The 11,576-nt window shown below is 38.2% G+C and overlaps 1 protein-coding gene across 1 annotated transcript in view; it reads left to right on the top strand.

Annotated features, from left to right (window-relative positions):
* Positions 1-6,150, top strand: part of med1 (mediator complex subunit 1) — a 62,971-nt gene extending 56,821 nt beyond the window's left edge. Inside the window, exon 15 of the mRNA XM_016468997.1 lies at positions 1,958-6,150. Within this exon, the coding sequence (XP_016324483.1) occupies positions 1,958-5,711 (3,754 nt within the window). The 3' untranslated portion in view covers positions 5,712-6,150. The remainder of the gene's footprint in view (positions 1-1,957) is intronic.
* The last annotated feature ends 5,426 nt before the right edge of the window (positions 6,151-11,576 follow it).

Below are 11,576 nucleotides of genomic sequence, written 5' to 3'. Positions count from 1 at the left end.
ATTGGGGTTGGAGCTGACCTCTGCAGGACTGCGGCTCTCTAGGACCGAACTTTCCTACCCCTGGTCTAGGAGGAGATGCTGACTAAATTTTGGACCAGAAGAAGAAGCTTATATAGCAGATTAGTAAATTAGCTTTTTCAAGCCAACTTTATGATGTTGCCATCTTTCTAAAGTATGTTTTACTGCCCTATAATTGACTTCAAATATCAGGTGAAAACTAATTTTACAAGAAGATTAGTAGACCTGTTAGTAAAAATCTGTTGACTTGAGCAGTCTTTGTTGCATTATATGCTAATGATGACAGCTCAAAAATGGGAAAAAGCGCATTGATTGTCGGGGAAACTGGATCATTCAGAAGAAACCCATGCAGAAATGGGTCAAATTCAACTATTTGCACAAATAGATACATTGAGATCCTTTATCTCTTATATCTAACCATATAGGGCCTTTAAAGGGGTCATATGATGTTGCGAAAAAGAACATTATTTGGTGTATTGAAATGTTTATGCGGTTTAAGGTTCAAAAAACACATTATTTTCCACATACTGTACATTATTGTTTCTCCTCTATGCCCCGCCTTTCTGAAACGCGTCGATTTTTACAAAGCTCATCGGTCTGAAAAGCGAGGTGTGCTCTGATTGGCCAGCTATCCATTGCGTTGTGATTGGTCGAATGCCTCAAGCGTGTGAAGGAAATGTTACGCCCCTTACCATATTGTGATGCCTTGTGCCGGCCGTAGAGACGAGACAAAAACATTCAAACCTATTATAAACGATATATGTTTTCTTTTGACGCAAGTACAGGAGTTAAAGACACCTAACATAAGTGGGACTGAGATATATTTTACTTCTAAAGTTATTTTAGCCCTCTTGTAATTTGGCTCTAATCGGAGGTGAAAATTGTAATTTTGACAGCCCTCTACAAAATAGTGGATTACTCTGTAAATATTCATCCATGATATTTAATATTTTGGATTTTATCACTATTTATGTTTGTATTTATTCAGAAAACATATTAACAAAATAAAAAATTTTAGCCGAGGAAGTTTCTGAAATTAGGTTAAGGAATCACCCTTTGAATAACAGAAAAGGTAAAAATAGTTGAGAGAAAATATGATGCGTGTCAGATCCGCGTCACGTTCAGCAGCAGCAGCTCTTAAAGCAATAACAGCCAAAATAACCTAATAACCAGCTGCTGTGATGTCTATTAATCAAAGGACAAAGAAAAAAAAAAGAGGAAAAAATAACTTTTATAGCTTTAAGGATTCATCTATATTTAATTTAGAATTTAGTGTTTGATCAATTTCAATTTCTGTATATTTCTGCTGAAGGGCACAGGTAAATATGACATTTATTATAATGGGGTTATGTGAAGATTGTTTTAAGTTCACTTAAATTAGAAGTTATTTTTTAAAGTCTAATAAATGTTAAAATTGATAGCTCTTAATTATACTGTAATGTTGAATGGCTATAGTCAATGGTTAAATATTGGGGGGTGGGGCAATTTTATAGAGAAATCAGTATTGGTATCATTGCTACTGGCCTTCAGTCATAAAAAAGATGCCATTAAACAAATATTAAAAATATACTGTCTATGTTGTTTGAACATTAATTTGAAGATTGAATGTGAAATTATTGCAATATAAAGGTATATTTAAAAACTTTAATGTTAGGTGGGATTAATTGCTTTCCAATGTGTGTGCATCTATATATATATAGATGCACACACATTGGAAGTCAATTGCTTCTAGCAACTGTTTGGTAACCAACGTTCTTCTAAACATCTCCTTTTGTGTTTAACAGAACAAAGAAATTAATACATGTTTGGAGCAACACAAGGGTGTGCAGACGATGATTTTTTTTTTTTTCATTTTCGGGTGAAATTTCCCTTTAAAATGTGCTTAATGTCAATGAGTCAGAAATCCTTTTAGATTTTGCATCTATTTTTCCTTCCCTAGATGCATGTCCATTCCTGTGACTATGCGTGCCATCCGACGCAAGGCAGAGACCATTCAGGCAGATACTCCAGCATTGTCCCTTATAGCTGAAACTGTGGAAATTATGGTGAAGAAGAACTTGCCCCCAACTGGCAGCCCAGGTTACATGGGAATGGGTACAGGACCAGATGGGAGCAACCCAGTGGGTCTTGCTGGTTTAAATAGTGGAACCAACTCTGCAGGAAGCAACAATGTTGTGGATGTAGGAGGAAGTGGATCTTTCCAAGGCCCAATCACCTCGCTTTTCAACATGGGTCGTACTGGTCAGGGAGGCTCATGTGCCGACACCATAGGACAGGGTGGAGGCCAGCAGCAAACAATGCAACAACAACATCAACAGTCTCAGAGCCATGGTTCAGATGACTTTAGTAAAGTTACTCAGAATCCAATCCTAACCAGCCTTCTGCAAATAACAGGCAGTGTTGGGTCCAGTCCAACTCCCCAGCCACCTCAGCCTCACCAGACCCCCCCACCAACCACCTCACCGGCAAGCAACACCAAAAACCACCCCATGCTAATGAACCTACTGAAGGATAATCCCTCACAAGATTTTGCTGCATTGTATGGCAGTAGCCCTCTTGAAAGACAGAACTCATCTGGCTCCCCGCGGACAGATAGCCAAGGGCAGTCTTGCCCCAGCACCAAGGGCAAGAAAAAGCGTCCAAGAGGCTCTGATAAAGGAGTAATGGGAGCAGGTGGCGGAATGAACATGAAACAACAATCTCAGCAGCAGTTGGGAGGCATGACCCAACAGCATCATCACACACACCACTCTGAAGACGATTTCCACCGAGAGCTTTTCTCTATGGACGTTGATGCCTCCCAGAACCCCATTTTTGATGTTAGTCTTCCAGGTGATGGACTTGACACCCCTCACAGTATCACTCCAGCTCCAAGTCAGTGTGGAACACCACCTTCAGGTCCTGGAATGCCATACCACTCTCAGTGTCATGTCCAACCCCAGACACAAGTCCAGTCTCAGCCACAAGGATCTATACCCCGTATGGTCCGCCTCTCCAGCTCTGACAGTATTGGGCCTGATATCAATGACATTTTGTCTGATATTCCTGATCAGGCCAACAAAGGAAGCAACAGCAGTCATGGCCAGCACCTCATGGCTGGTGAAGAGGGGGGTTCCTTGGGAACTCCACTCCGGGATTCTTCCAGCTCAGGTCAAGGCAGTGCCGTTTTTGAGGCAGATCTGTTTAATGCAAACAGCAATGAAAATCCCTTTACTGATGCGGCAGACTTGATTGCAGAAGCTGCTACTGCAGCAACACCCAATAGCGATACTTCCTCAACTAATTTCTTTCCAGACACAGACTTCAACCCAGAGCTTTTATCAGGACAGGGAAGTTTTTCACAGACCTACTTTGAAGACAGCTCCCCCAGCCCTGACCCAGATCTTGAACTGGTTAAAAGTTTCAGTGGGGGAAGTCAGCAGAACACTCCTACAGGCACACCTCAGAATCCTGCCTCACATGGACAAAATACTCCAGAGGCTTCATTGAAAGACCCTTTTGAAATGGGTATATTTAGTGGGAATGGTAGTGGAGGAAAGCCAATACTGGGCCCAGCATCAGATATGGCGGACTCACACTTTTCTCATACTGGTGGAGGCCAAAGTCCACTCATGTTGGGCATTGTGCTAGCAGGTAATGATTTTAAAAGTGGTGATGCAAAGGTTAAACCACAGCAGATGAGGGCAAAGGAGGATAATGGGGGAGGAAATTCTGGAATAGGAATGGGGAGTGTATGCTCTTCTGAAATGAAGCAGGTAAAACGCAGTCGCACTCCTTCAAGTGAGGGCAAATCAAAAGACAAACCACCAAAACGTAAGAAGCTAGATCCAGATGGCAAGTCACCTTCACACAGCTCAGGGGGTCGGCCATACACTCCTCCTTGTGGAAGTGCAACTTCTGGAGGATTAGTAAGTGCAGGTGGATCTAAGTCCCCTGGGAGCTCAGGCAGGTCTCAGACTCCACCAGGAGGTGCTACTCCACCAATCCCCAAAATCACTATACAAATACCCAGGACTTTAACTGGAGGAAAAACATCATCTCATGGAGGCTACACATCAAGTAGCTCAGCAAGCGGAGGTACTGGTAGTACAAGTGGCACAAGCAGTAGCAAAAGCCACCATTCCCACTCCTCTTCTTCTGGGAAGATAAAAAGTAGTAAACTTGAAGGCTCTGTTGGGCAAGGCAATATCCCCAAATCATCAATCATTGCAGGTATTGGCAGTGGTATGCCTTCTCAATCCAAAGGATCTTCCATGGGGATGGCTGTAGGCAAGCCATCCTCTTCTCCCATAACAAAGCACGGTTTATCAGGCTCAGGCAGTGGTGGCAGCAGTGGAACAGGAAGTGGAAATAAAAAGCCCCAAGGTGGTAAGCCACCCAGCTCACTCATGAACCCCAACATCAAGCCCAACATATCACCCTCACACTCTCGTTCTGGAAGTTCTGACAAGCTGTCCTCTCCAATGAAACTCCAACAAGGCCAGTTGCCTGGAACCCCACCCTCTTCTAAGGCTAAATCCCCTATTGGCTCAGGTGGTGGAGGGTCAGGAGGATCCAAGTCTTCTTCAGGTGGTGGAATGGGAACCCAAAAACTATTAGGCAGTAACTCATCCACAGGCACTTCTTCATCCTCTACCTCCTCTGCAAGCTCCTCTTCGTCATCTGGCTCCATACCCTTTTCTTCAAATGGTCAGTCACAGTATGGGAGCAGTGGCGGAGGTTGCAGTGGAGGGGGTGGTGGAAGTGGAAACAACCCTAATGCAAAAGGCAAGTCCCCAAGCCGAAACAAAAAGCCATCTCTTACCGCAGTCATAGACAAACTGAAAAGTGTGGGTAGTGGGGGAATTGGGGGAGAGGAGGGTGAAGGTTGTGGTGGCAGTAGTGGGGTAGTGCCACAAAATACTGGTCCTACATCCTCCAAGCATGGTATGTCCTCCCTGGGAGGCGAGTTTCTCAGCAAGCGAGACAAGATAGACAAAGATGGCAAATCAAAGGTGTCTGGATCAGGGGGCAATTCTGGTGACAAGAAGACTGATTCCAAAAGTAGTGCTGTGACAGGCACTGGTGTGGCAAAGATTATCATCAGCAAACCAGAAGGGGGCTCTCCAAGCATAAAATCTAAAGTAACTCTTCAGAAACCTGGAGAAAATTCTGGAGATGGTGCCATGCGTTCACAGCACTCAGGCCACAAAGCATCACCCCTTTTCAGTGGTTCTACACCAAAACATGACCGCAGCTCTCCAAGCCACAGCCGTTCCCCTGGGTACACGCCTATAAATCCAGACAGTGAGAGTGAGTCTGGTAGCAGTTCAATTGCTGAAAAATCTCATCAGAACAGTCCTAGCTCTGATGATGACCAAACTATGAGACCACACCAACCAATTCAAGACTACATGAGTTCCATATCCATTAGCCAGAGTGAAAAACACAAGAAACATAAAAAAGAGAAGAAGAAGCAGAAAGAGCGGGAAAGAGATCGAGAAAAGGAAAAGAAGAAGTCAACAATGACTTGTGGGCCCTCCTCTCACCCAGTAAAGACAGATGGCTGGTCCAGATCCCCTATATCTTCAGAAACTTCAATGTCATTGCTCAGCTCTGAACGCTCCTCACGACCAAGTCCTGTGTATATCCATGCAGAGGATGATGACCTCATGGACTCTGCCTTGACAGGCAATCTAGAACCTTTCAAATAAAAAAAAAGAAATTAATTAATTAATAGTTTGCAGAGGCAAAGGAATGCAGCTGACTTTTCTTTTAGACTGCATTTTTTTAAACAATTGGAGAAAAAAAATCAAGTATTTTATGATAATTGTATTATGTATAAATGTCACTATTTTTAATGTGGAATTATTCTTTTGAGGTAAATATCTTAAAGTTGTCAAATTTGATTTAAAAACAAAAAAAAAGAATTCCATTTAAAATCATTTGGCAGTATATAGAATATTGGTACAAGATTTTAAATGGATTAATAGTAGCTATGTATGTGTTTTTTTTCTTCTTTTCTTTTCTAATGATATGCTTTATTTAGAATTTTTCCAAATTAGATGGTATATACACTGTGAAATCAAACGTATAATAGTCTTGTCTGTCATTGAGTTATTTAGCTTGCTTAACTGGATGCATTGTCAAAAACAGTATATAATGAAAGCCTCATTCCTTTGTAGTCTGTTTACCTGTAATTAAAAGAAATTTAGCAATAATTGAAAGAAATGAATGAGCATATTGTTTAAAAAAAATTAAAACCACCTTTTTAATCTTAGAAAATATGAGTATTTTAAATGTCCAATTATTTTACATATTACATTTCTACTATCACTTCTGTTTACTACTGATGAAGATATGTGTAACAATAATTAATTTCATTGTGTCTTTTCTGTAAAATGGATTAAGTTTTACAAGACTGAAATAAATGTCACTGCCAAGTTTTTGTTGATCTTTTGGCCTCTTGCCTATTTGGGCCTGCAGTATGATAATGGTATGAGTTAAAGTATTTTTGCACATTTCTAAAGCTCATATTTGTTGTAGGTTAAAACTCTGTGGATTCTTTTAATCAAACACTCCATGAAGTCTGAATCTGTGAGTGTACTGTGAATCAGAGTGAGACAGATGTTTGTGTTATAAATGCTGATTGTGCATAAGATTTAAATAATCTATTAATTTACATATATTAACAACTGCCATTATTGCCATAGACACATTTGGCATACCTTATTCTTAGGTAGTTAAAAATGGCAAAATAAGAGGGTGTTCAGTAATTAAACATTATTTATGATTGTTGAATTTATTAGTAACTTAATATAGTTAAGACAATCTTAATTGTTAATTGATTTACTGTAATGAACTGTGGGCTATTTAACTCTTACACACATGATACACGGGGCAACTTTTTTTGAGCAACACTGCTTGAGCATTTTTCCATTGAGAATGGGTAACAAATTTCTATCTGGATATTTTAGATCAGTCGTGGGCCCTGTGTCACACCTGGTTGCCTGTTGACGGCAACATTTCCCAAAGTTGCCTGGCAACATTGCTCAAAAAGTGTGTATCATCAGCCTTAGAAGTTCTGGTATAGAATAGCACATTATCAGTTGTACATAATAAAGAAAAGGAATAACATGAAGAGCTGAAATAAAAATATTTTTGTAGAATATCTTTTAAGACATTTTAACATTTGAAATTAGTTATTTTGGCTACTAAAGCATTAAAGATTAGTTTTTCAACTGTACTAGGGTACTGTTTCTGACATAGATACAATTAGAACAAAAGTACTTTTCTTTATGAACTGGAAGTGGAGAATATTAATTATTTTAATGTAGTAGACAAAAGCAATATGGAATAAAAAAAGTTTTAATTACTACTTTTTGTGTGGTAATATAAAAAGCAAAAAGTGTCCCAACTCTACACAGCCTACCATATATAGGATGGTGGAGAGTTGACAGAAAAGTAGAGGCAGAACCTGGCTGTATTGCAAACTTGCCTACTATATACATTATGCAAATGTTTATCCGATGTCCAAATTCACAGTAAGGGAGAGGGGGGCGATTTGAGCCTATGGGGATATTGAGCCACTCCTAGGAATCCAAAAAATTGGTCATGTGACTGCAAATATTTTAAGAGTCATCCATTTCATTCACCTTGTGATTGACAGAGGCCCATGTAACTACATTGGTAACCTTTCTTTTATTATTATTATTGTATTTTATGTTTTTTGGGACTCATATGTTAGTGCTGTATGAAGTTATAATATGAGGTTATACTGTTAGCAGGATGTTAGCTCTAAACTGCTGGGTTAAGTTGAGCTCATCTTGCTTCTTATGATTACTTACAAACGAGCGTAGGCAGCGGATGGGCCTGACGGGCACAGGTCCGCCCACTCTGATGAAAGGCCTCCCCCCCCCAGTTTATTATACAAATATAATATTTAAATAATTGTTTCATCTATTTTAACACAATTAGAGAACTATTATAACATCTAAAATAAATAACGTGTTTTTGCATAATTCATGATGAGTTTGATTGACAGCAGTGTTAGCCAAGTGTTATCCAGGCTGGTTTGGGCATGTCGCGCATGTAAATTCGTGCGTGTTCAGCTGTGTTAGAAAATGTTAGAAAAACAGCAGCCATGCATAATTCTGTTAAAAAAAAAAAAAGACTTTTAAAAACTCGCACTGACAAGTGAGAGAGCCCGTCCATCAGTCCGGAAGTAACGGTAAGACTTTCAGTTCCACGCGTGAACCGGTTCATTCTGTGAAGCCGGGAAACACTGTCAGGCCGATTATCAATGTCATTTGAGCTCAGTCAGTGTTTTCAGCCGGTGTTCAAAGTCATTTGGTGTGCGGTGTCTAAAGAATTTAAGACCAGCTGTTACCAGTCGTCCTCACCATTTATTTTTTAATTTTTTTATATAATTTTTGTGACTGACGCCGGCGATTAACTGCACCCGTTTCCTAATTTGTAGTCTTATTAATTTAAATAACGAATTAACAAATAAATAAAAAAATCACAAACATGACATATCTGAATAAAATAATTTTATACACTTTAGTTATATCTAATTTGGCATTTTCAATTAACATAGGCCTGTTACATTCTTCTTATTAGCCTATTAGGCCTATTATTATTATTAAGTTACTTTTATTATTAAATTAATATTAGGCTACAATTAATAATTTCATAGCGCATCACCGCATAACTGATGCGCTGCAGGGATAATAAAGATTAGGCTAGCTTACTCATTGAAAATGTTTTTAAAAAGGTCTTTCAAAACAGGTTTATTATACAATGAATTACAGGCTTATAATTAAAATTATTAACACTGCAATCATCAATGAAAAAGCTTTATTTCAAGCACTGACTTTTTTAAAAAGAAAAAAAAAAAAAAACGTGTTTAACTACGTTTCTTTTTTTATTTTTCCCACTAGCCTATGTTCGGGCCACAAGAGAAATATTAAGGGAGCAAATGAAAACATTTAGCTATATAAGCTACCATTATCAGCATATGAAGTAGATTCGTCTCTTGTCGTCTCTGAGAGACCTTCGGATGAGACGTTAAACCGAGGTCCTGACTCTCTGTGGTCATTAAAAATCCCAGGATGTCCTTCGAAAAATATTAGGGGTATAACCCCGGAATCCTGGCCAAATTTGCCCATTGGTGTCTGACCATCATGGCCTCCTAACCATCCCCATACACTGATTGGCTTCATCACTCTGTCTCCTCTCCACCAATAAGCTAGTGTGTGGTGCGCACTATGGCTGCCGTCGCATCATCCAGGTGGATGCTGCACAGTGGTGGTGGTTGTGGAGATTCCCCCGTTTTAGCTTTGAGTACCCAGAAAAGCGCTATATAAATGTAACCAATTATTAATATAATAAACAGGATGTGTTCTCTCAGTTGAGGGATCAAAACCCTGAAATAACTTTGAGCAAAAAAAAAGCCAGAGATTTTGGCTTATTAGTATTATAAAAGTTGTCATATCTGTGTCCTCTTATGTCAGGTTCGTATTTAATCAATAAATTCAATCGAATAAAAAGACATGCTGGCTATCAACAAAATTCATAGATGGATTGTGCTTACATGAATCCATAGAATCCACTCACTGCTCAAATCGCCAGAGTTTTTGTTCAGGTATTGTGTGCAGCATGAATCATCTCATTATATCAAAGTGTTGACGCGATGTAAATTCCACGGTCGGTCCGTGGTTCATTATCAGTTGGATTACTAACCAAAATATCCTTGCACACAATAATGGATCAAAAACAATGTACAATCACAATTGTACATTTATTTTCAGTGAACAAATTAAATATACACATTTATTTACAGTATCAGATGGTTTTATCCAATGTGACTTTTAAACAGAAGCATTCAGTTCACATATTTGCACCTGTACGAAAGTTAACCACAAAATCAACCATGGTTTTACTATTGCATGTTTCAAGGTTACAATCAAAAAATATCCTTTAAACAGCCAGAGGTGACTGTGACCCACTGGGGAGCATCTTCTGGCAACAAATTCATGTCCATATGTCAATAACTAAGATAATACAAGTTGTGCTCAAAGTCATGTTCAGTTAAACAGACAAACATTAAAAGGTAAGTTTGGTGAATTTAAATCCACTTTATATTGTGACAAAGTCTGTAATATGTAAATGAACAATATTCGGATGATGCAAAACATTATTTGGCTCACAAATAAATGGGGATATCTCATGGAACTCAGAGAAAGATTAAACATTATTGGTTCACATATATTACCATCATAGTAACTACAAAGCGGGTTGAAAATCACCAAACTTATGCTTTAAGGCAATGACTACAATACATAATATTTGTCAGGTTTGTATGTCCATCTGCCACTGTATATATATATATTATACACACACATATACACACACACACACACAAAGAAAAACAACTAGATAGAATAGAAGAACATTGATAAAAAATAAAAAAGAAGATAAATAGATAAAGTAGAATTAAAATAGAATAGAAAGTGCCTGAGTTGGAGGGTCAAATAATATATATATACATATATATATATACCATTTTATTTACAAAAATATTGATCTGCAACGTGCCATGAGAGCATCAAAATGCATGAGTGTTTTTGTTCATGTGACAGAAGACAAAATTGATAAAATTGAAAAAAAGGTTGAACCACTGGAGTCACATGGATTACTTTCACAATATCTTTCCATTCTGGGCCTTGAATGTGTAAGTTGCGTTGCTGCCTATGGGGGGACAGAAAGCTCTCAGATTTCATCAAAAAGTATCTTCATTTGTGTTCCGAAGATAAACAAAGGTCTTACATGTGTGGAACGACATGAGGGTGAGTAATTAATGACAGAATTTTCATTTTTGGGTGAACTATCCCTTTAATGTTTGTGGAGCACAATTTGACTGTAATGGTAAAACTAAAAGTTAATTTTCATTAGTTTTTTTATTTTCTTAAATAAATTTAACCCCTCAATCTCTATGTCTGAAGATCCCTTACATGGCTGAGGAGACAGAGGACTTGGTACACTTGATTCCTCCAGCACTCCCACAGGTCTTAGTTCCTGAAGTACAATATCAGTTATTATGTATTCTAAACTATAATGTTAATAGTTTATAAAAGATAAAATAAATAAAGAAGATTACTGCTCACCATTATTTGAGTGTTTGTTTCACCACAGCCATTATCTTCTGCTGAATTATATTTTTGGTCTTCTTTTTTTAGTTGTTACCAGTGCATTTTCCTGAAAATAGCAATCACACAATAAAAAAATATCCTTTTCTGCACATTAATGCCACACTATTGAACAAATGTTTATGTACAGTGCTGTGAAAAAAAATGCATATATCCAATACTAAATATTGTCAGATATTCCCAAGAATTTTAACATAAAACAAAGGCAAATACAGTTATCATTAATAAACTCTATTTTGTGTTTATTCAGGTTGCCTTTGTTTCATTCACTTTTTTTTGAAGATCTGAACCAGTCAAGTCACCATTATTTATACAGCGCTTTTATAGAATACATATTGTTTCAAAGCAGCTTTACAGTGATAGAAAGGA

Source organism: Sinocyclocheilus anshuiensis, unplaced genomic scaffold (genome assembly GCF_001515605.1).
Source record: "Sinocyclocheilus anshuiensis isolate Anshui unplaced genomic scaffold, SAMN03320099.WGS_v1.1 scaffold890, whole genome shotgun sequence".
Taxonomy (NCBI): domain Eukaryota; kingdom Metazoa; phylum Chordata; class Actinopteri; order Cypriniformes; family Cyprinidae; genus Sinocyclocheilus; species Sinocyclocheilus anshuiensis.
The sequence above is the reverse complement of the archived record's forward strand: the minus strand, read 5'-3'. Positions and strand labels throughout refer to the sequence as shown.